The sequence below is a fragment of the Manacus candei genome, unplaced genomic scaffold (assembly GCF_025592945.1).
Source record: "Manacus candei isolate 608988 ecotype Guabito, Panama unplaced genomic scaffold, ASM2559294v1 h1tg000042l, whole genome shotgun sequence".
In the NCBI taxonomy this organism is placed as follows: Eukaryota; Metazoa; Chordata; class Aves; order Passeriformes; family Pipridae; genus Manacus; species Manacus candei.
This window is the reverse complement of record NW_026138090.1, coordinates 3,283,929-3,310,128: the sequence shown is the minus strand read 5'-3', so window position 1 is coordinate 3,310,128 and position 26,200 is coordinate 3,283,929. Positions and strand designations below refer to the sequence as shown.

Below are 26,200 nucleotides of genomic sequence, written 5' to 3'. Positions count from 1 at the left end.
TCTAAGAAGAGCTGCCATAAATGTTTTTTTTGGGTTGTGTTGACAGAGTCACGGGCAGGAGGGTGAGTTGGGTATTGGTTTTTTTTTCTCCTTTTCTTTCAAGAAAGCAGCATTGTTCAGAATTGGGCTTACTCTTTTCAGTCTAGCTTGTTGCAAATTGGCAATTATGGTTTCTTCTGGCTTTGCAACTGATTATGTTAACCTTCAGCAAATTAATTATCTTCTGGCTCATGACTGCACACACAACACTTTGTAAAATGGAATTACAGTAGAACACTGCCAGATCTTGTCACTCCACTTTGTAACCCGTGTGGTGACATTCATAAGGCTCAGTAGTGAGGTGATGACATGAGCATTCCAACTGGAGCTTCCAGCTGGTGAGTTGTAGGCAGAGCTGATGGAGATGATTCAATTTTCAGGTGTACTTATTTATGTGAAACACACAGAAAAACAAATTACAAATTAGGACTAAGTAAATGGACAAGTTGTATTCTATTAGATTATGTTCTCTTTCTGTTTTTTTGCTGGTTTATTCTGAGTTTTTTTTTCTTTCAGTGCTCTATTAACTAATATGTATCAGTAAGGCTCTGTTACTAAAAATAGTGATAGACATGTTGCAGTAACTGATTAATATTGGTAGAATTCCTTCAAGTCCTTTCTTAATTGCTGCTTTAAAGTGAGATAGTTTGGGTAGTTGATTTAAATTCTCTGCAATATATAGGCTACTAAATTCTCATTTCTTGTTTGGACACAGGTTTCTTCTGTGGAATATTGCTTAGCAGGGCTGCCTTGCTTGCCCTGCTCTTGCTTTGAGTCCTTTGGGGATCACTTTAAAATTGCTTTGAGGGAGTTTTCAGTAGCAGTTAATTCTAATTTCCAAAGTGACCATTTTCCACTGGTGACTGTGCAGCGTCTCAAAGGGGATGTTGCAAAACTGCAGGTGTTCTGCCATAGTGAAACTCGATTTTTTCACTAAGAGGAGAGTGCAGTCATCTTCAGAAGAGTTAAATCTTTACTTTCATTTCTTTCACCCATTACTCATGCTGTAAAACTACAATAGGGTCTACTCTGAAGAAATGCTGATGAATGGGGGGAGGGTGCACGTATTTTGCTGTTGGAATAGGTTTTTTTGATGCAGAGCATAGTGCAATATATTGATTTTACAAATAGCTTTGCCTTTTTTTTTTTTCCCTTTGGAAGAGAGAAAAAAATTCAGTTAAGCCAAAATCTTTCCTCTGTGTTAAGTCTACTTGGAAACACCCACAAAAATAGACATGCTAAACTTAAGAGATGTCAAAGAAGTGTCAGTATATACAGGTCTAGTGTAGCTACAGTGTGTGTGTGTGTATAGATATATATAGATATATATATATATCTGTAATATGGCTTATTGCTGCCTGGGGGAACGTGTGGTAGAAGAGCACCAGTGATGTTAAAAAGCAGGTTGTTTTCAAGTGGTGAAGGTGTCTGTCAGAGGGTTAACCTGGAACAAGTGCTTGTGTTCATTGAGTGGGAGTTCTTTTCATCCTCACCACAAATACCCTCTCAGGTAAAAAACCAGAAAGTATCTGGTTTTATAAAACCAGTTGAGTAGTTCTGCTGTGAGCAAAGTGGAAGATTATTTCGGTATAGCAAGGGATTGCTGCTGTGGGCATGGGGATGTCAGCACTTAAAGACTGCTTTTGAGGGAAGTGTGCCTAGTGTTGGATATGGCACTGGCTTAGTCTAAACTCACACTGAGACCAGAGACTAAACTACTGACACCTGGGTTTGGGTGGGATCCATGAGCAGCAATCAGTGGTAAAGACAAAGGAGCTGCTGCTCATTTCCAGGCTCGGTGCTCAGCCAGGCGATGTGGGGAGGAAGGTTAAAACAATTGAAGGAACTTAATTTTTTTTTCAGTCTCTGGGGGGAAAAGAACAGTTTGACACACTTGATCAGATCTGTCCTGTGTTCCTGGCATTTTAACACTTCTCAGAGCACAAGAAAACCACAGAATGGTTGAGGTTGGAAGGGACCTCTGGAGGTCATCTGGTCCGTCCCACTGCTCGCAGAGCTGGTTGCCCAGGATCATGTCCAGGTGGCTTGTGACCATCTCCAAGGATGGAGACCCCGTAGCATCCCAGGGGAACCTGTGCCAGTCCCACTGATCATCTCTCAGTTGGCTTCACAAGCAGCTGGAAGCCCACCCAAGTCTTCCACGCTGGGGCTGGCAGGGTGTGTGCCCCGACTTGCTCAGGCTGAGCAATGGAATTGGCTGGCTCCTGGCTGAGGGCAGCAAACCCCAGCTGACTGGTTGTGGGAGAGAGATATGTGAGGGCTAAAATCTGTGCAGGAGAATGGCTTCATGTGTGCCTGTCCTGGAATATTTGGCATGGAGATCTGTTTTCCAGGTTTTCAGGATGCAGATGAATTCTACCGGTTTTAAATCTTGAATTTTTGTTCTTTTAGCAACAAAAATGTTCTTGTCAAATTCTGCCACACCAGGTATTTCAGGTCCCCAAGATATCCTGAACAATGAAGGAGTTTAGAGCAGAAAATATGTAAAATCTCCACTCTGCCCTCAGGGAATGCCAAACAGTTACAGAAATTGAAACTATTTTAGAGTTACTCCATTTCATAATTTCTTAAGTAATAAGCCAGAAATAGGGTACTTCAGGCCCCATTTCTAGTAAGTCTTTTCAGTGAGATGCTGTTCCTGCAGTGCTGGGTAAATACCAGTAAGAATTCTTAGCCGAGAGTGTCACAGGAGCCGCGGCCTCTGAGGCTGTTTGTTCAAATCCCTTTGTTTATTATGAGCTGGAATGCGGGGCTGTGGGCTGGGGTGGGGAACACCAGCGTGGTGCCTGCCTGACACTTCCATTAACAAATGGCAGCTTTGTTTGAGGAGCTGCAGCTCCTGGAGCTGTGGAGGGGCCGTGTCTGGAAAAAGGAGCACGTGTCAAGTGGCTCAGTTGTGCGGAGCAAGTGCTGCGAGTGGAGGAGGAGAACTTTCCCCTGGTCGTTTTTGGTAAACTAATTTAGAATATGGTCTAGAAACAAACAGGTTTGCTTCATGAAGACTAAAACAGAGCTCTACAAGGACTGGGAAGAAAACGACAATCTAAAGACTGGTAAAGCGTTTTTATTTTGTGTACTGGTCTTTAATTCTGTATATTGTGCTTGTTTTACTTCTCTCTTATTTCAAATTAGTCATAACTGAGTTTTAAGTACTTAATACTACTAAGATAACGATGTTTAATTGTGGAAGAAATGTAGCTCAGTTAACTTCTGGAAATATGTATTTCTGAGGTGTTGCTACATAAAAGGGATTGCTTTTCTAACTAACTAGTTCCCTTTATGTTAAAACTTTTTCTCTGTGTTAAAAGTTCTCTCTGCATGAGAAGAAAAAGAAAATATAATAAATTATGCTTGATCCTTTTTGTTCTGAGCGGGTTTAATGTTGATGTGCAGGTATTTACCACGATTTTTCCTTTCGAACATCATGTACCCACAACAAAATACTACCAAGTGTACGTCATGGCTTTTCCTTCGTTGTTTATGGGAATGGACTGGAAAGTAAATAAACAGCCTGAGTATTTAAGGGCCTTTCTGATATGACCAGAGACTTTGTTTGTTGCTCTGATATGTGCTTTGAATGTGTAGATGTGGAGCAGCTGGTGGTAGTGCCTGCAGACAGGAATTTGTGCCAGTGCAGCTCTTTGTGCACTGGAATGTGTAATGTGCAAACAAGCAAGAATTGGGGTAAAGTAATGGAAAACAAATTAGCATGTTTCAAGTCTTTTGGGCTTTTCAGAGTGCTCTGCTGTTGAAGAGACATTATGGTAGGTCAGAGAACAAAAAAGGGAGAAATCTCTTTTCAGAATTTGGGATAAGGTTGTGGGGGATGCTGTTAATATATTGGGCCTCAGCTGCATGGGAAGAGGCATTATTTCTGTGGGTGCTGGTCCACAGCAGCTGAACATGAGCTGGTGTGTGCCCAGGTGGGCAAGGCCAGTGGCATCCTGGCTTGTACCAGCAATAGTGTGGCCAGCAGGACCAGGGCAGGAACCATCTCCCTGTACTTGGGCCTGGGGACACCACACCTCAAATCCTGTGTTCAGTTTTGTGCCCCTCACTCCAACAAAGACATGGAGATGCTGGATCTTGTCTGGAGGAGGGCAGTGGAGCTGGGGAAGGGACTGGAGCACAAATCTGATGAGGAGCAGCTGAGGGAGCTGGGGGGGCTGAGCCTGGAGGAGGCTCGGGGGGACCTTCTCACTCTCTACAATGCCCTGGAAGGAAGTTGCAGCCATGTGAGGGTTGGGCTCTGCTCCCAGGTAACAGGTGACAGGACAAGGGGAAATGACCTCAAGTTGCATCAGGGCAGGTTTAAATTGGATATTAGGAAAAATTTCTTCATAGAAAGGATGGTCAAGCCCTGGCACAGCTGCCCAGGGCAGTGGTGGAGTCACCATCCCTGAAGGTATTTAAAGATGTGTAGATGTGACACTTGGGGACATGGTTCAGTGGTGGGCTTGGCAGTGCTGGGTTGGTGGTTGGACTCAGTGATCGTAGAAGTCTTTTCCAACCTAAACAAATCTGTGATTCTTCTTAAATTTATGGCACATCTGTAAGAGGCAACTTCTGCTGCTACTGATGCATAAGCACTTGTACCTGCTGCTCCTTCAGTACCTGTAAGGAACCCTGAGGCTCTCGGTGGTACTTGTTTTGTGCTAGGGATTTGTCCCTTGAGGAGGGAGTTGGTTCTTGGCTGTTGTTACCTTTTCCAGGTGAGGTGCTGTCAAGCCATTTTTTAGGCTGTTTCAGAGACCATATTGCCAGTGGGTTCGAGTAACCCCAAAGACCATTCCTGTAAGTTGTATGACTACTTTGGCAGCAACCAGAGGTGTGTGTGCTCGGTGCACTGCACGTGGGGATCACTTGGAAAAACAGGGTGCCTTCCTGGTTTGCAGTTCTGTAGCTGAACAGGATTAGGGAGAGCTCAAACTAAAAGTACTCAGTAAACCTTGTAGAGAGCAGCTTTTCTCCTTGTGGGAAGGACCAGTGTTTTACTGTCTTTGGCCCTTCCTCCCTGGGCAGCAGCTCAGTCCTGTCAGGCTGTGATGAAGCCCAGGTGTAACTCTGGGCTCTTTATAAGTCACCCCTGACCAGGAGCAGCCAAGCTGCTGCCAGACTGTCACAGGCTGTTCAGCTCCTCCTTGACTGCTGGAAACACAGGGGATAGTGCTGCCATCTCCCCACTCTTTATTTCGGAAAACTGAGCTACTGCAGGGACTACAAGAAAAATCCTGTGGTTTTCTTGGTGATTTAAATGAATACAAAAATACATTATTGCTAAACTTATTTTTTACCTTTTTTTTGTCTTCTTCCCTACCCCACTTTAAAAAAAATGTATTTTAGGTGCGTTATGGGGGGACCTTGGATCAGGGTTCCCTGGTGTCTGTACATGCCTACATACATAGCTGCCATTCCTCCCTGTGGAACAGGAGGGAGAAGATGGCTCAAAGGGAAGAGTAAGACAGGATTGTTTCTTTGGTTTTTTTTCCAGTTCCATCAGATCTGCCAGACTGTAACTCTGCTTCTTGCAAAAATCTCTATTCTTGAGAAGGTTTACTACTACTCAGAATTTAATATTTGCATGTATTTATAGGCCACAACCTTATTTTTTTCTTTACTAGTGTTTTCTTTTTACTTGGATCTGTTGTTTGGCTGTCGAATATTTCACTTATTGCAGTTGGTCCATTCCACTTAGTCTTGCATTCATTATAGAACATAAAGTTATGTATTTTTTGTTTACGTGTCCATTAACATTATTAGTTCCTCACTTAAATTTACTGCATTTGCCTTTCTTCCTGTAGCACTGGAAGAACATGGAATTCTGGAAAAGTAAGCTGTTGTCCCCAGTATTCCTCACAAGCTGCAAGATACTTAGAATTGCAGCTTCTTGGTAGGAACTGAGACTTCTCAGTTGGTTTTCCAGTTTGTGTAAGAAGCTTTTTTATTAATAGTCAGTTTTAGGAATTTATTTTAATTTTGTGTTATGTTTTTCCAATTTTTTGTATCAATTGACTGAGCTGGACAGTGTTTTTGAAATTTAAAAAAAAGTTCAGCTTTAAAAATGTGGGTGTTTATTTTAAATGAGATTGTGATGCACAGAGAGACCATCTAATAGTGAATAACAAGATAACACCCAACATTCACCTGTAAATTTGTTCTTATGAAACAAAGCTGGTGTCTCCAGGTCACTCATTTCCTCTCAGAAAATACTGGAGCCTAGCAAGGATTGTTCCTTGGGTAGGACTGGGTTAATTTTTTGCCTGTACCATGTCCATCCCTCACCACTCTGTTCCTTTTCAATTCTTTGGTAATTGGTGAGGGCAGGAGAGACTCATTAGAGTGCCAGAGGAGGGAAGCTGGTGCTGATGCTGGGAGGGCTTGCACTTGGAAGGGCTGTGGCATCCACAGGTGGCTGATTCAGCAGGCCTGCCTTTGGAGCAATTTCAGGGCAGGGAGCTGCAAAATAAACCCACTTCTAGTCCCATCCTTCAGCATGCCTTTGGAAGTTTGGATCTGGCAGTTTATCAGCCATCTCAGCAGCACTGGCAAGTAGAACAGTCTGATTTCCAAGTGGAGCAGAACAGCAGGGTCTGGCTGTGATGTTGGTCCTTTTCCATGTATTGCAGGTTGGAGTTTTCTGTTTGGTTTTCTGTTTCTAGTGATGCTTCAGTTCCTTTGCATGGTGCTGTTCAGAACTTACACGTTTTGTAAGTGTGCACACATTTTGTGTGTAAATTTTGTAAATACAGCAAACAGGTCAGCGTGTCAGAGTGCTGAGGGGCAGATACTCTCTGATGTTACAGGCATCAGGCAAACAGGTCAGAAAAGGTTGTTCCTGGCCTTTCTTTCTAGGATTAACCTTTCCAAGAGCTGGATGTGTGCCACCTCCCTTTTTACAGGGAGTCACATGGAAAAGACGAGGGGGGATGGTACAAATTACGCCTGAGGAGATTTAGGACATATGGAAAAATGTTCACAATGAGAACAGCCAGCCATTGGAATAATGTCCCCAGGGAAGTGGGACACCTTTAAGATTCAGCTGAACAGGGTGCTGGGCTATCTTATCTAGGCTGTGTTTTTGCCAGCTTGCACCAGAGGATCCTGGAGGTCCCTTCCACTCTGGAATTCTGGGAGTGCTGCTGGGCAGGGTTTTAACCATGCTGCTTGTACCTTGTTAGCCTGATTGGTTTTTGGGGGGACTTAAATGTGCTGTTTACCTTGCCATCATTGGCAGATTTTGTCATCTCCTTATTGATAATATATTTCCTCAGTTTTTAGTTCAAGTCAGTTCTCTGTACTAGTTAATTTGCTATATGTTAATGCCAGCCTCATCTGAGATTGCATTGTTTCCTGTGTAATGTGCTGTTCATCATCTGTCCTGCTAACTTTTAATTAGAAAATTTAATCATACTTGTGTCACATCTTTAACTTTTCACTGAGATAACACTTACTGAATAAAACTGATAAGACTTTAGAGTACCAGTTATTTGTCTTCAATTTTGTAGTGATGTATTTTTGTGCCTAGGAAGGTGTTTCACAAAGAGTTTTCCTTGTTCCCATACTTAGCTTTTACTTTATCAGGAATCATTGTGCAATTTCTAACTTGGAGATATTTAAATATTTCCTCTTAGGAGAAAAATCATGTTTAATGCTTATCTCCCAAAATATAACCTCTTGTGCCCATCACAGGCTGTTTTCTGGGTTTTTGGTGTGGATGGATTAACGAAACATCGAACTATCTCAGTGCAGCTGGAAGGTTAAGATGGTTCTGGCAGAAAGCAAAGAGGATTACTTGAAAGGCAATGAATATGATAATTTCCACACTAAATGTAATTGAATTGTCATGAGACACAGAACGTGCCAAACTTTGATTCACACATTCCTTCTGCAGAAGAAGGGAAGGTAAGGCAAGGCACAGCCATGTTTTCAGCATAAACCAGGAACTTGGTTTCTGGTGCAGATAACATTTTGCATTCTTTTAAGCAAAGGTTTAAACTTTGTTTCAAATTATGCCACTTATTCCATCTGTGGTGTTGAAGAGCTGTGCATGTCCTTTTGGGTACATTTTAAGATAAGGTTATAACCTATTTTTAAATTCTGTTAAAGTACTGGCTACATAGTCCTTGAATGTACCAACTACTATAATAAATATTGTCTATTTATTGTTCAGCCATACTCTTTCTCAAATCTAATCTCTCTTTTACTTGGAAATCAGTGATAGGATTTTTTTCCCCATGTCTGGAAGCTCAGCAGCAGGTGTACTTTAAACAAGGAAGCTTTTCCCCCACATCTTTCCATTGGAGAAGTGGTGGGTTGCTCAGCACTTGAATTCTCTGAAGGAATATCAGCTTTCTAAGCAGGTTTAAAGTTTACTTTTTAAAACCCCATAGTTGGTCTTTTATAAAGACTTGCTGTAAGCACAGATCTGTCTTAGAAAATAAAACACAATTTAATTTTAGCTATGGTTCCTTTAGCTTCTCACTTTGTAAATAGTACTAGGGTTCATCTACTGCTTTTTTTCAGTGTTGATTTTGTAGCTTTAGTGAATGTTGTCAGTTTAGTAGATACACTATGTCAACTAGTAAAGGATAAGAACCAGATTGTTCTAATTGTGTTGGGGGGGCAATGTGGAGTTCAGTGTGTGCCCTTGGGGGGACTCTGGAGGGCTGTGGTTGGTGTGCAGGAGCTGTGTCGAGCTCACATGGACAGCTGGGGTGATGGAGTCCTGCAGTGGCTGTAAAGATGCATCAGAGAAAATCCAGCCTGAAACCAAAGTGCTTTGTGTCTTATGCTCCTCTTTAAGCTTAGGAATAAAGGTGCATCCAGCACCTGAAGGAGCAGGAAGAACAGTGCTCTGTTTGGGCACACCAGAGTCTGAGCAATATGAAATGATTCCACTCACCTCTTGTCTTACAAGGAGGAAATTATTTATCAGTTTTGTGGCTCAGAGATGTAAAGCTTCCAGATAAAGCAGATGGAATTATGTTTTTTTTTTTTCCCCCCAAATAATTGTGTAAATACGTGTGTGCTGGTTCTGGTGCACACTGGGAAAAAATGACAGAGCATTGACATCCTCACTAATAAATGGGAGTAATAGGATTGGCAAATGGTGATGATAAGCAGAAGGGGGCCAGAACTGGGGGTAATGAAGTGTAACTCCTGGGGGTCATAAAGGAAAGCTTTAAAGAGGCAGTCAGGCTTTCCCTCAGGGGGAGCTTAGGACAGACATTGCTGTTCCCTGAATGTTGGTGTTTGTGTCTGTGCTGGGTCACACTGAGGGTCTCTCTGCGTTCCCCCAGAGAAAGTTCAAGTGAAACCAAGCAGAGACCATCCTAAATCTCTAACAGATGGCTCAGAAGGCACCTTGGCACAACTTCTTGTCTAAATGTTGAGAAATATGTAGGTAAAGTTTATTAAAGAAACACTGGGTTTGAACAAATAATTGTGTTCATGTCATGTGATAGAAAACTGTAATATCCAGTCTGTTTTTCTATTTCGTGGCCCAGATGGTTGGTATGTACAATTCCTGAAGTTCATTATGCTGCCATGAACTAGATAGTGAGGAAAAAACACGTGCTTGGAGTTATTTTTATAACAGGGTGTGCTTGAAAAATATTTCAAACCTTTTTAAAGCTTTGCTTTATCGAAAGTTCATTGCTTTTTAATCATAAAAACAAATTTAAAGTTTGTTGATTTTTAACAATCAAAACTCTTGAATCTTTCACAACCTTATTAATTAAAGCTGATTTGCCTCCTTGGTTTGACATAATCACACTTGGGATATCAAAGCATGTTCTGTTGCTGGATATTCAAAGCAGCAACTCTTCCTTTATTTGATGTCCTCTTTATGTTCCTGTCCATGTTCTAGAGATGGTTTCTGCCAAAGGAACAGGACTTAGCAAGACTTTTACTCCACTGGTGTAGTAAATGCTGCATCTGCAGTGTCCTGGGGCTTCCCCACACATCCTTTTGTTCTTGCCTGTCAGCCTTCCTGTTGTCATATCCTTATTCCAGCTCGGGGTCGCCCAAGTTGCACTTCTGACAACATGACAACATCCCTCCCTGATTTCTGAGAAATAAGTCTGAGGCAATTGCTCAGATGAAGCCATGCAGTGTTTCTTCAGTATTCCAGTACCTCTCTACAAATCATGTAAATGGCTCACACTTCTGTTCTAAGCCAGTACTGTACATTTTGGCTTTCTTTGACTATGAGAATGTTTGTGGAATTGGCAACTAGTAGCTTTTACTATTTTCTTCAGTCTTTCAGTTAGTGGATTGTGAAGAATCATTATTTTACTGTATTTATTGGTGGAAAATCAGCATCATTCTAAACTTGGCAATTAAGATGCCATCCAATAACTGTACTTTACTCTGAACAATATTCAAGATGTGCACCGAGGTCATGCTTTGCTTTGATACAATAGCTTTGGCATTTCTCCATCCAAATTGTCTCCCTGAAGTTGATTTTTCCCAGTATTTAGCTGCAGTTCTTTGTTCACAATGGAGCAAATCTGAACAGTGTTATTTTAATTCTCTACAGGTGCAGATGCTGAGCAGGATGCTGCTATCAAACTTGCCCAAGAACGAGCAGAGATAGTTGCCAAGTATGACAGAGTAAGTGAACTTGTTAATAAACTTGTTAACTTTTAAAGAACTTGTTAAATTTTAAAGACATTTTATAATTAATCTTAGTAATATGTCTGTTTTAAAAAATGAATCATTGTTCCAGCCAGCTGTTGTTTAAAATACTCTAGTACTAATCTGATGGTTTCATGATACGCTGGCCTCTGGGTGAATTAAATTCTTCCTCCACAAGGGATATTCTGGATAATGACTCAATCAGCTAATTTTTCAGGTGCATGGCAAGTTGCTTTGGGGCTATTTAAGGGGGTGTATTGTATTAGAAGTAATGAAAGTGGGGTGTTTGGGGCTGCTTAGTATATCTATGAGATTAGAAAGACACTTTTTATTTCTTTAATTTTTGGTTATGATAATAGAAACATTTAAATCATTACAGACAAAGTAAAAGATGAGTGAGCTGCATTGTTTGTCAGGTTCTTGTGGGCAGTTGAAGTACCCAGATCATATCCTGTTACTTCTTGAACCAGGTGTCAAGTAAAAGCCTGGCACAGAGTGTGCCTAGAGAATGCCTACAGTGTGTTCAGGTATTTTTGTAACACTTGATGACTTTGCAGGTGTTGTTGGGGTACTGAGCAATAGAGGAAGCAAAAAACTTGTTTGTAGAGTTCATGAAACATTTTCCATGCCAGACTCACTGCAGGTGAGTGGCTGTGGCTGTTTGAATAAGGAAAGACCTGCTCAATTGTGGCAGGTTGACCCTGGCTGACACCAGGTGCCCACCAAGCTGCTCTGGCACTGCTCCTCACCTGGGCAGGGGAGAGAAAATACAAGGAAAAGCTTCTGGATTGAGATGAGGGCAGGGAGAGATCCCTCACCAGCAGACCTGGCTTTAGGAAATGGGTTTAATTTATTACTAATCAAATTAGAGCAGGATAATAAGAGAATAAAAATTAAGACCTACAACATTTTCTCTCCACTCCTCCCTTCTTCCTGGGCTTAACTTCCCTCCCAGTTTTCTCTGCCTCCTCCACCCCAGCAGTGCAGGAGGATGGGGAATGGGGACCCTGGTCAGTTAATCACATGTTGTTTCTGTGGCTCCTTCCTCCTCGGGGATTGGACTCCTCACACTCTTCCCTTTCTCTAGCCTGGGGTCCCTCCCACAGGCTGCCCTTCTCCATGAACTTCTCCAGTGTGGGTCCTTCCCATGGCTGCAGTTCTCCATGAGCTGCTCCAGTGTGAGGTGCTTCCACAGGGTGCAGTTTTCCAGGCACAGGCTGCTCCAGTGTGGGTCCCCTGCAGGGTCACAAGTACTGCCAGCAAACCTGCTCTGTGTGGGCTCCTCTCTCTGTGGGGGCACAGTTCCTGCTGAGAGCCTGCTCTGGCATGGCCTTCCCATGGGTTACAGCCTCCTTCAGGCATCCACCTGTTCAGGTGTGGGCTCCTCCAGGGGCTGCAGGTGGGTCTCTGCTCCTCCAGGGACTGCAGGGGGACATCCTTCCTCACTGTGCTCTGCACCACGGGCTGCAGGGAAACTCTGCTCCGGTGCCTGGAGCAACTCCTCACCCTCCTCGACTGACCTGGGTGTCTGCAGGGCTGTTTCTCTCACAGGTTCTCACTCCTCTCTCCAGCTGCAATTTCTGTTGTGCAGTTTTTTTCCTCCCTTCTGAACTCTGTTGTCCCAGAGACACAACCCCTGTTGCTTGACAGCCTTGACCAATGGCAGATCCATCCTGGAGCCAGGCTGGCATTGACTCTGTTGGACAGGGCAGAAGCTTCCAGCACCTTCTCACAAAAGCCACCCCTGTAGCCCCCTGATACCACAGCCTGGCCATGCAGACTCAATACACTGTGTTCTGAGTGGTGGCCTCTCTTCATACCCAGTAACCTGTGCAGAGCCCACACCAGAAGCAGATACAGCTGAAATATATTTAAATTTCTGCCAGCCTTAAGTAGATTGGCAATTGGAGTGGGAGAGAGGGACATGAATGAGCACTTCATTGAGAGGAAAACTCAGTGCTGCATTCTGTCTGTGGACATCAGCTCAGGATTTCTGCAGGATGTGCTGTTGCAGGTGATTGTTCAGGAAAGATGGACTTTGGAAATGAAATGAGTAGAAGGCACTTTGTGGGGACCTTGATGGACTGTTGTGGAGTTTAACAACAGGTGTGGGTTCACTACAAGTCTGTGGTTGAAATCAGTGGTTGAAGTGTATTCTGTGACAAAAAGAGGTTTCCTGTGATGAAAGTACTGTTCCCAGGGGCTGGGAGGGGTGTGCTGCAGGGGTGGCCTGGCCAGTTTAGGACTAGTGTTGTCCTCCCCCTCCTCTGACCTACTGCCAGCATGTCCCAAAGGTTATGCTTTGAGTGGCCGAATCCTGTCTTATGTATCTTAGTTTATTGTGTCATAAAACATCATTTGGCTTTTTATTTTTTCCTTTAGGGACGTGAGGGGGCACAGATTGAACCTTGGGAAGATGCCGACTACCGTCTGTACAAAGTCACAGATAGATTTGGGTTTCTACAGTAAGTACCAACTTTGTAAAGAAAATAAGATTAAGAGTTTGCTACTATTACTATTTATGCTTTTTATTGTATTGCCTATTTGGTGAAAGTAATATTATGCCTTTTAATAGATCTTCTGGAAGCTGCTGTGTGTTACTGCTGGGTCACCTTTCACTGTGCTTTTCAGTTCAGTTCCTATCTGTTTATTTATTTCTGTAACTTGATCCTGCATAGGGAGGGAAATGTTTTAAATTTTTTTGTTTGGGGGGAATGAAAGTTGACAGTCTACAAAAGAGATATTTCAAGCTAAATTGCAGTTGTGAATAACTTAGTTGGATATAAACAACCTTGAAGTTCTTGGAAGGATTTATAAAAATTTTGTTGAAGTGTTGATTTTTAAAAAGCTCCCAGCACATTAAGGTTACTTAATGGTTATGTATGAGCAAATGTATCCCAGTCCCTCAAAGATAAATATCATTTGACTTCATGTATTTAATAACCTTAGTGAAATCTCTGCTGATTTGGTACCTAATGTTGAATCTTAAAGTCAAGTCAGAAAATGCCAGAATCCAGATCCAGTTCCCCTCTAGGTACCTCCTTTGTAACACACTCTCTGTCTTTTGGCAAATAAAGGATTAGAGTACTAAATGGTATTAGGATTTTTGTGCTTTGCAGGTGTAAATATTCAGTTTGTAGAAACTGAACACAAGCAGAGTTGCCACTCTTGATAATATCAGGACTGGTGGTGTTGTTGTTTGGCATTTATGTTTGAACACATGAAATTCAGTTAAAATCCAGAAAAATCAGTGATAAGAGGAAAACTTATTAATAACTATGTAATTTATAGTACGGGGGAGGGACGTGTGTATGTTTTGGTTTTTTGGGGGATTTTTTCCCCTCGTCTTCCTTCTCTTTTGCCATGTCATTGTTTTTGTAAGCTGTCAGTTAAAAAGTCATCTTCACCTGCAGACTGCTTTTGCCTCACTGGAGTGAGTTAATTTGGGGTATGGCATCCAAACAGTTGTGTTTTACACAAGGAGGTCCTTGTGTGGGTAAACTACAGCTGCAGCACCACGTGCCTGGTGTTGTAGCTGCAGTTGGAGCATTTTTAATGGAGAATGGATGTCACAGTTATTCCTTGTGCAGGAGTAATGGGAGCTGCTTCCGAGTTCACCACGGACTTTGGGATCCTTATGAACTCCTGAACTTTTCCTTTCACTTGGTATTTTTGTGTGTTAGGCATGGAATATTGTTACTCCAGTCCTCTCCAGTTGCTGCTGCAGTCAGTTTTCAGGAATGTTGCTGTTCCACAGCTCCAATGCCTTGGCATGTTTGGGATGCAGTTGGGCACATCAACATGGCCCAGGCTCTGAGCTCTGTCCCTGTAACTCAGAGCTGTTGTGGGCACCCTCAGATCCCACTGCAGTCATTCCTGGGGTGTGCCAGGGGGATGGACCTCAGTCATGAGCCCAGACCTCCTCCCTAGGAGCATCTTTACTCACAATGCAGAATTAATTGTTGTTACAGTCAACTTCAAGGGACAAAACCAGAGATTTATAATGCATGAAGACTGCACAGGCTCACAGTGTATGCAGATAATCTCTTCACTAATTGTGTCTATTTGTAGCTCATCCATGTCTTGTTACAAGGCCGATTTCACCTGAGAGTGCTCAGGTTTATGAGAGGCTGCTTTATGATTCTATAAGACAAATCCATTGCAAATGATGCTTTTACTTTCCTGGGAAATAAAATCTCTCCTATTAGAAGAAATACACTCAGGATAACCATATCAACTATCTTGCCCTGAAGAGACAGTTTATATGGCACTGGAGAGTTGAACTGTGGCCTGGGTTCATGTGTGCTGCCACCCTGAGCCTGTGCCACCTGCTGTGTCTGAAAGAAACTCCTGTTCTGTGAGACTTTGGAATCAAGCAGGATGTACCAAAAACTTCCAGTGATTGTCATCCCTGAGAGCCATAATTCCCTGTGGTCTGTCAGGTGTTTAAAGTAAATTAATTGTACATTGACAAACAGGCCTGATGCACATTGAAACCTGAAAATCTGGGGACAGCACCAAGCTTACTGTGCTCCAGTCAGAGTCCACAGTGATTTGCAATCGTTTGTATTGACATCTTAAAATACTCAGTAAAATATCTTTTGTGTCAGGAGGCTACTGGGTGTGAGGAACAGGATGGAAAATTAGGGCTTGTTTTCTCAATCACAATAGGCTTTTATTATCATCAGTAGTTTTCTTTTTCCTTGACTGTGTCCTGTTTGCAGCTTTGCTGGACTCTCTGAAGGGGCTTTCAAGGTTCTGTTGATTGCTGATAAGGCAGAAAAGATAATTTTTGGGGAATGAAGCACTCAGGCTGCCTGTGTAACTTGCCACCTGTTTAAAGATGGGAGAACATAAAGACTAGAGACACTCTAAGAATAGTTTTGGTCTGGGTCTGCACTACTTCTGGTGTCCCAGTGCCCTTATTTGTGTGTCAGACTGGGAATTTGTAAACTTGGGGAACCTGAAGACACTTCAGTTGTCTTCCTGACATACCAGTAGAAGTGGGCTCAGGTTTTCTTAAGAGAACACACAGAGGCAGAGGGAAGGTGCCTTTTTATTTAACAGTGGAGAAATTGGGTGGTGATAGGAAAGTGCTAGGACCTTCCCTTTCAAGTGAAATATCTCACTTTGACCTTCTTTTAAGACCCACAGCTGATGAACCTGATATCCCTGGTCAGTTCTAAGTGTTGTAGTATTTATTGTTTACAATAGCTGGGACCATCTTTACCCAGCACTGTCTTAAATTTTCAGTAGCTGCTGCCCTAAGAACACAATTTAATTTGTTTGCTGCAGTATTTTATTTTGGAGTTCTGCAAAATGTGTGGATGTTCTTGTTAACTTTTCGATATTAGAAGGAAATTGGTGTGGACAGGTTATTAAGATAGCTACTTAAAACAAAAGAAAAAAAATAGCTGAGTTAATACCTAATGAATTTAGGGAACAAGAAAGGAAGTTCAGTGAGAAGTACCAAAGCATTATAATAATGAGACTTGTTTGAAATGAATAAAGGGAAGTTTTAGAGGGAAGTGTGATGTGAGAAGGTTTTCAGCAAAGCCAAGCTGTAAAATAACTCATGGGGAGCTGAAGGATTCTGTCCCTTGAGATGTTTAGGACCAGACTGTGCAAAATGCACCTATGGGGAGTTTGGTCTGTAGGACTGACTAAATTGTAACAACTGCTCTACTGAAAACATAAACTGTACATGAGAGGTGTGCAGGAACCAGAAAGAGTGAAAATCTCATTATTGGCTAAAATGTAGAAAATTTGGCCTTACCAATTGCTGTTGTTGCCAGGCTGTGGTGGGTCATGGTGTCTTTAAACCATGTGGTTTGTGGCAAACCAGTCTCAACTTGGGGATTTTTTACATAATGTATTGCCAAAGAACACAGCTTGTGATTGCTGATTTGGATACAGGGGACACACACACTCCAAAACATGAAACTTTACCAGACACCTGAAGGAAACCCCTGTCTCCCCTCTGCCTCCAGGCCAAACTTCCCTTGCTTGGTGTTGTGGGTTACCCTTGGATCACCCCAGTTCCTTTGGTGAGGCACAGGCAGTGCAGGAGGTCCTGCATGGAATGGCTCCTTTCTGCTGCTCCTGGTTTCTTACTTGTTTTCATCTCCTGTTCCTTGTGTCTTATGTGTTTCCTTCTGCCCCAGTGTGGGTCTCCCATGGGCTCCAGTCTCCTTGGAGATACATCCCAGCATGGTGTGCCTCCCTCTGAGAGTCTGTCTATGGCCATGTTCCCAGGATCTCCTTCTGTGGATCTCTTCTGCCTCTCCAATTAGTGTTGCTCCTCTTTATTAATATAGATTTGTTTCTATCAAGTACTGTGGGCCTTCCTCACTGTCACTGGGTGCACATGGGGTAGTGCCTGTTAAAACTTGACTCTTCACTTCCATAATGTTTCTCTTGGAGAATCCCATGTCAGGGACTCATCTTGTCATGACCACGAGTATTGAGAGAGTAGATCAGTGTATTTTATACAGGTGCACTGTGGTTACCCACAAACATAAAAATATTAAAAAAAAAAACCAAAAAGACAGCAAAAACCCTTCAGGCATAGTCCTTGTTCAATACAATTTATTTCCAGTAAAAATCCTGCTGCATTCCTGATGTCACGTGGTAGTGCAGGAATGCTGAACAGTAGGGGTGATGTGAAAAGTGCCCTTCAATTTTAAAAGGAACATTTTTTTCCTCTGGGAAGTCCAGCACCAGTGTCTGTATGTGCAGTCTGCAGGGGTTTGATAAGATCAGACACTCTTGTCTAGAAAGTGCAGGAGAGGGAGAGTTTGTGCTCTACCTGTAGTTGCTGGAAGTCCAGCAGGACATCTCAGGGGACTCTGTAGGACTCAGATAAGCCTGAGTGTGTGATAGGTGACTCTTGCAATCAAGTATTTTAGGAATGGGAGAAATGCCTGAGATCTCTTCACAGATAGTCATAACAAAAACTGTCTTAACTGTTTTTGGAAATGAAAAAGGCAGAATGTGTTTGGTATTCATAAAAAATAAGGGGTTTGTTAGTTGATTTTTTTCCTTTTTTCTCGCCTTTTTGGTTTGTTTTTTTGTGTTTGTTTTCCTCTTCTTGGATATGTTGTGTCTTTTTGGTCAACATTGTGTCAAGCTACCTCTTTTTTTTTATTATGTTTCCTCCAGATTTAATCACAAGTTCGGATTTCATGCTCAGAATACACACACATACACAAAGCACCAAAATCTTGCAATTAAAAAACCCAACAACCAAACTAATAGAAAACAAAAAATTAAACCCTATGCCCAAAAACCAAACTCCAAACACCCTGCACCCCCCAAAAAAGCAGTTCCTTTCTGTCCTATCTCAGAACCTGGCTAAATTTTAAAGTAAATGTTCTTAGAATTTTCACTGTGGACTGTTCTTTTCTCCACAGTTTGCCTTGTAGATACTTGTGTTTGCAGTTTTTCTGGCAGCAGTCATTGATAAGGGAATAACTTCAGGGAAAGAAACCTGAAGGAATTTCTGAGTGTCTTGAAGCTCATAGCAGGCATTCCAGTAATGCCTGGGATCTGGGATTGGACCCTTCCCCCTCCTTGAATTCTTTAGTTGATTTGTTACTGTTTTGGGATGGTTGAAAAAGCTACTGAAATAAATGTGTCATTCCTTGGGTGGGGGCAAGTTCCCTGCTACAACCAGGAACATTTTCAAAGGTGTTTATTTCTTTAAGCTGACAATTTAAATAATATCTATATTCATTTGTCAGTTTGGAAGTGACAATGATATGAATGATTTCTATAGTCTAAAAATTATTAAAGGTCTTAAAGCAGCAAAAGAAAGTAAGAAATCCAAATGAAAGTCAATATTTTGTAAACAAATAAGGATTTAAGCTTTATCTGAAGATATTGAAGCACATACTTAAAGATTTTTTTTTTTGTGAATATATCCTTCTATTTATTTTTTGTGAAATTCTCCAGTTAGCTACGGGGACAAAATAACTTTATTCCTTCCCCTTGCTCCTTGCCCCAGATAATTTTAAGGCTGAATGACCATTGACTGATTGGGGTTTGCAAAACAGCCTAAACTTCCTATGTGGGCCCAAAGAAGGGTCGAAGCTGAAACCAGAATTTTGCAACTCAAAAGGTCAAGACCAGTGTGAAGAGCTGGTCCTCTTTGGGGCCTTTGAACCCAGGGAAAATCAGGGAGCAGAATAAGCCAAATGGCCTCTGTGTCTGCTTAGGATGGCTCAGAAAGCTGAAATTTGAGCACATGCAAACAGCTCAGAGGCATCTTCCTGTCCCATGAGGATTTACATTGCCTGGTCCCTTCGAAGAGTCCTTGTGTGTATATTCTCAATGGTTCTTTTGTATTTGTCTCTGGGCATCACCCAGATGTCAGGGAGGGAGGCATTTTCCTTTATAAAAAAAACTTTTCAAGGCCACAGTTGTGCTTTCCTGAGTAAGATGAAAATAACATTGCTTTTTGGAATTTGGGACAGGTACAGCTCAAGGCCAAATTTTATTACTCCTCATTGGAAAACATAGATTCTGACTAAAATGTGCTGAGTAATAGATTGTGGAAAGCATTGTAAGTGTCCAGATCTCAATAGATACAAAGTAGAGATAACAGGAGAAACTGCAATTTATTTACTGCAACTTTTCAAGAGCTTTTTTCTTTCTATTGTTCACTGATGAATGCCAGCAATGGAATTGTCCTGGTACCTTTTGGTCATGAGCTGTGGAAGTCATGAGCAGCCATGATACATTCAGAAAATTAAGAAGTTATTTCACTTCTCCGGCTCACACTGTATGAGTTCTTTTCAGGCCTTGTTGTTGTCAAGGTCTGTGTTAACTTGTATTAATAATTATCTTATAGCAATAACCAATATTGTCAAGTTTTGTGTCTAACTTGGGTGATTCAGTTTAAACACTTTTTCTTTTTACTAGCTGCTCAATAATTGGAAACTGGGGATGTATGTGCAGTGTGGCAGATGCTCTTATGGTGATAAATACCCTGGGATCAGCATAGTGATGCTGGAAGTTTATTTGTTTGTTTTTTAGAGAATAAGAAGTTGTACAATAAAAGTACCAATGGTAGAAAATACAGATGTGGTCCCACTCATGAGGCTCCCTTCAAAATTCGGGTTAGATTTTCGTGCTGCTCTTACAGTAGCTCAGTGCTGATTCTGATGGAATTGTACCAATTCACAGCAGCTGAGAATGTGACTCATACTCTTAGTCTTAATCCCCTGAGTCTATTAAAGCACTGAACATGCTTTGAGAATAGTTTGCTAATGATGGAGATTACCACGGGGCCAGAGGCGCTTTTCAAAGAGCAGAATTCCTTCTTTCCTTTGCTGAGAGAGAGACCTGCCTGCTCTTCTCCATCAGCTTTGCTCCTTAAAAACAGGTATTGCATTTTTATTGGCTCTGATGCATTTCTGCAGCATGCTCCAAAAAATGAGCTAGGGCAGCTAAGAAGTGGAGAGCTCAATCAAGGATTGTGAGGTACTCTATTAAATGAAGTATTGATTCTTTTTTTTTTTTCTTTTTTTTTCATTAACCCTGAACTTTTTAATAGGGAGCAATATGATGAACATCCAGTTACCTTCTCTCTCTCATTCTGTTTCTTGGTAGTTTATATGTAGCCTTGCTGGAAAACAGTCCTTGTCTCTGAAGTATTCTTTGTGCATTCTTTAATATTTTCTCCAATGTGCCTGTTGCACCACATGTCTCAGAGCAGTAACTCTTGCACAGCTCACCTGCTGATTTGGGTGGGTCCACAAGTGAGTTCTCTCCAGATAAGAGGTGTAAGGACTGGGCTCTGAGGGCTTTTGGCAGCAAAAGAAGTTATGCTGAGATTTTGGGTAATAGAAATTAAAGAAAGAAGCCTGTTAACTGTAATTTGATAATAATCAAAGTAGCATTAAACAAATTGAGATTTTATATTATTTTAATTTCAAATTTTTAGTAGAAAAGTCATAGAATCATAGAATCATCAAGATTGGAAGGGACCCTGAAGATCATCCAGCCCAACCCATCACCACCACTGTAATCCCTAAACCACATCACCCAGTGTCAGATCCAGATGCCTCTTAAACACCTGACTCCACCACCTCCCTGGACAACCTGTTCCAGTGCCTGACCACTCTAATATCTAATTTGAATCTCCCCTGTCTCATCTTAGGGCCATTTCTGTTTAAGGCCATTAAATCTGCACCTCAGAACTTAAGGAAAGAGCTCCAAGGGTACTGGGAGAGTTCCACACTTGTTGTTCACAGTGACATGCAGCCACCATCCTTAATTTTCTTGGTGCAGTAAAATATTGCCCAACCCATTACATGATGTTCTAAAAGTGCAATGAAATGTTTATTCTTAACAGTTCAATTATAAATGTAAATTTTACCGCATTTTATTTGTCATGGTAATTCAGGAGGGAGTTGCTGTCATTTCCCTCTCCTCTTTTCTTCTCAGCTTTGTGAGACAGGGTCAGAACTGCTTGTCAGGAGAGTGGCTTAACCTAACTCTTCCCTCCCTTGGGAAGAAGTGTGCCCAGTTCAGCCTCTTTCAGCTGTCAAGGACAAAACTTTATTTAAAAAAAAGTTCAGATCTCAGATATTACAGAAAAGTCGTGTTTTTCTTCATTCTCTTTCTCCCAAATATAGAAATATGCCTCATTTTGACCACGTAGAGTTTTTCATGTGGCATTATAAAGATTTAGCATGAGAACTCCACTGGAGTGTTATATTATGTGCCGTGGATTTTACCCTCTAATATGTGATACATTGGTCTGGACTGATTGTGCTCTGAAATATTCATTGCTAATCATTGTATTAAGGAACTGCTGTAAAAAAAAAAAAACAACCACAAACTCAGCTCTGTTTAACATTCTTTCCTTTTGCCCTAATGTACACTGAGGATGTTATCTTTATTTAAGGAGAGAAGTGGAAGTTTTCCTGGGTTAGTAATTGAGATTCAAATTGCTTGTTTTAGTTCCATCTTCCTGGCATTAGACAAATACTTTTTTTTTTCTTTTTTTTTTTTGCCTGCTTCCACAAGGAACTAGTTTTAAAAGAATATTTTAATTGCATTTCTGTATGACAAAGCCTGTTTTTTGAAAACACAGCAAGACCACTATTTATTGCAAGACCACTATTATTATGGAATTCCTGATAAGCTGAAATGAATCCCTGCTTACCATGCAATTGTGAAGTGATGGGGCTGAGCTCGAGACCAAGGTCAACACACAGTTTTATTTGAACATCACTGTCAGTGGAAGAGCACATTGGACCTGCTGTAAAATTCACTTAGTCCTGTCCATTCTGGCTGGGATTACAGCTCTGCTTCTGTGATGGACAATGACCTTTGGCCTCTGAATTTGTCTCCAGTTATGGTGGTGGTTTTGTTGTGATCCTTCTCTCTGTGTTCATGCATTTGAACTCATGTCCAAAAGCATGAGATGTGTGTGGCAATTTGCTTCCTTAAAACGATGTCTTATTTTGCAACAGCAGATGTGGTCAGACACGATGCTTTAAAAGGTGTTTTGGTTGCTACAAGGAACTCTTCAGTGCTTTTGTTGTTCACTTTTTCTCACACTTGCTGCTCTAAGAAGTATTTTTGCCAGCCTGATGGTGAAAGTGGTTGTTTATTCAAAGCTGTTTCATGGTAAGTGTCTAAACCAGACCCAGCAAAGGGACCTTCTCTCTTGGGTGGTCACTGGGAGCTTCACAGTCTTCCAGGGTCTTACAGTATTTGCACATCAGTTGTGTTCCTGGTGGTAGGATTTTACCAGGAGAAGGTGGAAGTGCCTCACTCCTGGTTTTGGCCTGGTCACTGTCCAAGCCAGACTTGCTTTAGAACCTCCTAAAGCCAGGGAGGCTGTTTGAACCCAGAATCACCTCATTTTGTGTGAGACTCGAGGTCATCTTGGACCATTTGAAGAGAAGCCAACGCCTGCAATTCAAACAGGAGCTGAGAAACCCCCTCCTGGGCTGGTATTTACAGCCACAAGAGGGAAGTAGGAGGACTTCAGGTGTACTTTGCTCTGCCAGTTTTTGTTGAGTTAATTTTGGATTCCATTGGGGAATAAGCAGCTTTGCCCACCTGCTGTGCTCTCATGGTTGCAATAATTTTTTAACATCTACGTCTCTACAAGTTACCAATGAATTTTTCAGTGATTTGGACTGCAAGTGTCAGTTCATGTACAAAAATGTTTAAGATGTTCTTCTCTTTAATTCAGTTTTGTGCATCTTAGTCTAAATTAGATTGTTAAAGAATAACTTGAAAGGGGTTTTGGTTTTTTTTTTCCTTTCAAATTTTATTTTTCCCTTGTGTTATCACAGTGATCATGGCTTTTCTACTACTCTCCTTTCAGGCAGCTTCTTCCTGTGGAAGGAAGAAATATTCTGTTGTTATTTGTTATAATTCAGAATGGTGTGGACCTTTTTTCCCCTCAAACGGTGTCACAAGGGTACCCATTTCTTTAGCTTATTCTTAGGACTAGAATTGAAATTTGAATTTTAAATCCGTTCTTTTAGCTGAGTTAGTCCAGGCTGTCACTTCAACAATCCTCTGCAGATACAGAAGGTAACAAGGTGAATACAACCCTGCAGATTTGATGGCAAACACAAAAATAAGCTGCAGGAAAATTCTGCCAACTAAGGACAAATAATGTGTTTTTGTTAACAGCTGCTGCTACTTGATTTGAGTAAAAGATCACCCACTGTGTACAAGGAATTCATAAAGTACTTCCTTGTATGGAAAGAGCTATTAGGCAGCAAAAAAAGATTGAATATGTTAATATGGTTTAATTTATACATTCATAAAGCAATACACGATGGCTTTGAGTTACTGCTTAAGCTCTAAAATGTGAGTATTCAGCATAATCATTGTTACCACATATATTTCCTACCAAATTTAGCATTTATAGCAGATTGAAGTAACTGAATGTAGGGAATGGCCAAAGTGTGTTTCATTGGCACAGATTGAGGATGCTGTAAGATGTCAGGGACAGCAGTTTTTAGAAGTGCAAAAATGCTTCTACTCTTGACCTGATGAAGGACCCACCAAAATGGGGTTTGACACCACCCAAGGTTATTTCCTAAAAGAACCAGGTGCAGGTTCCCAAAGCTTGGAGCTTCAGCAGTGAGCAAATCCATATTGCTGGGACCTCCCATCTTAGTTAGCTGGGGTTAAACACACTCTGCACAGCACATGAATTTGAATAGAGATGGAGCTGCCAGCCTGCAAACCCTGGCTCTCCCTGGATCCGTGCTGGGAGGGACCTGCACGGGAACTCCCCTCCCAGCACCACTGGAAAGCAGCAGATGTGTGTTTAAGAGGTGTTTTAGACATTATCACCTGTAAATTAGAGGCAAGGCAAAGAGGCTTGTTCTTTTTCGTTTGTCTTTCAGACTCTTGAGAGTTTTGAGGTAGCTTAGATTAATTTTTATCTTTTTTTAAAAACACTTGGCCTTGATTCTGGGAGGACACTCTTAACCCCAGCGGTCATTTATGCACCATTAAAGTGGCGTCAAAAATCACAAGAAATGCTGACGTGCCCAATTAAGTGGATTATAGATTTTTCTCAAAGGTTTTGTGATTCCAAGCTGGGAAGACTTTAGAGTTTGCATACAGAACAAATCTCTTCTACTAAAGACTCAGGAAAGCACATATTTTAGCATTTGGCTGTGAAATCACAGATATCTTTTTTTTGCTATGAATTTCCTGAACATTTTTCATATTGGCAATAAAAACTTTACAGTGAAATCATCTTCTTCCAAGCAGCAAAGTACTTCACTAAAAAGTCACCATTTTGAGATTTAATTGAATTTGATAAAACTTTTGATTTTATCTTATTTTTCTGTACTACTTGAGACTTTCTGGACAGGAGCTACATGTTCATGGCACTGTGCTCTGCATATTGGCAGCTACAGCCACAGAATCCACAAATAATAATTGCAACTAAAACCTAGTCACAAAATCACATGTGGTCCATTTTTTTTGCCAGCATTAAATTCTTTTTGCAGCATATTTCCTGGTAATTATATTGTGGAATATCACATTGGCTGATCCCATATGTTAATTAATTGCTTTGGCTTGCTTATGAATTTTAACAAAACTTCTGAAAGCTGTTTTTTAATTTGCTGTAGTCACCACCCCCATACTGTGCAGAGGTTGTTCAGTGAAAATTCAAAGTGGATGATTATAGTAGCAGAGCTCCAATTATTTTGAGAGACAGACACAATCAGAATTGTGAGTTATGTAAGTAAATTGTGAAATGGGAAGAAGTGAGTGAGCCGTAGAATTTTAGCTGTAGAAAAAACCCAATTTTCTTATTTTCTCCTTAATATTTTCAGAAACCTTTTCCATGTACTGTTGGTTTTGAAAATGACACTCTTGCCTTTAATTTCCTTTGAGAAGTTGGAAGATTAAAGCAATCATTCATAATCAGGATTCCTCTGAAAATTACCTTTTTGGACTAAAGGGTCTCAATTAAGACCAAGTTGTGCTTTAGATTTGTGCTATAAGGAGTAGAATAACTTAATCATAGGCCTAAAGAAGGACAAGACATTGAAATAATGTTTTATTTCTACTTAGAATGGTTAATGAGGTTTTTTTAGTTGGCTTTAGAAAAGAGTTTGCTGTGAGCCCACCTTGTGCCATACTGCAGACATAAACCCAGTCCTTACAGGGAATGATGCTGGTTCCTGTGATCTCACAATTGTCTTATTTATGTTCCCTTCTATCAGGTGATTGCCAAGCATTTTTCAGCTAATTTTAGAACAAAGATCAGTGTGCATATACTTAGAACAGGCTGTATGTATATATCTCTATATATTTATTTATATATATATAAAAATAAGATGTGATTGTGTTGCAAAGCACTGCTGTAAGTATCCATAATACTGTGTATTGCCCTGACAGCTTTATGTGCCGTGGATCAGACCCTGAGGGGGAGGCAGACCTAATAGAACACCTACTTAGTGTGTTTATTGCTGTAGAATTGGTTTCCCAGTGTGAATATACTCTTTTTTTTTTGTCTAGTAAAGCTATAGACTCCTACGACTCACTTCTGACAAATTACACAGCCTAAAAACTGGTCTTACTTGGGAAGATTTACTCCTTCCCAATATACCTGGAGACTGTAAGGTTGCAGTTTATTACTCAGCAATCTGAGTTTGATATTGTACAGCAAAACAACTCCATTTTTACTAAAGCTTTTTGTGTCCACATATTTGTCAAGTGAATTCTTCCCTTCTCATACCTTACCTGTGCATGAATTTATTTCATGTCATTTTTGAGTTTTGTGCCTCACTAATGGTTTTGTGGATGTTTCACTCACAAATTTCTTAGTCATGAAAGTTTCAAAATTATACAAATGACTGTTTTTAATTTTTTTTTTTTAAAGAATTCCTTCAGAATAAGTCTCCTGATTAGTAGCAGGTACGTTTTCTTCATGGATTTAAACACTTCATAGTGCATCACAAATGACAAACTGAATGCCCAGCATCTCTTTCTTCATGAT

General features: G+C 41.1%; 1 protein-coding gene across 8 annotated transcripts in view; it reads left to right on the top strand.

Moving 5' to 3' along the window:
- USP6NL (USP6 N-terminal like) overlaps positions 1 to 26,200 on the top strand; it is a 138,189-nt gene that overhangs the window by 64,492 nt on the left and 47,497 nt on the right. For 6 of the 8 annotated variants that reach the window (XM_051795159.1, XM_051795162.1, XM_051795164.1 and 3 more), the window contains 2 exons: positions 10,601 to 10,674; positions 13,081 to 13,163. In XM_051795159.1, coding sequence (XP_051651119.1) covers positions 10,601 to 10,674; positions 13,081 to 13,163 — 157 coding nt within the window. Of the gene's footprint in view, positions 1 to 2,885; positions 3,114 to 10,600; positions 10,675 to 13,080; positions 13,164 to 26,200 lie in introns of those variants that run through there. The other 2 variants (XM_051795157.1, XM_051795158.1) reach the window with 2 other exon arrangements.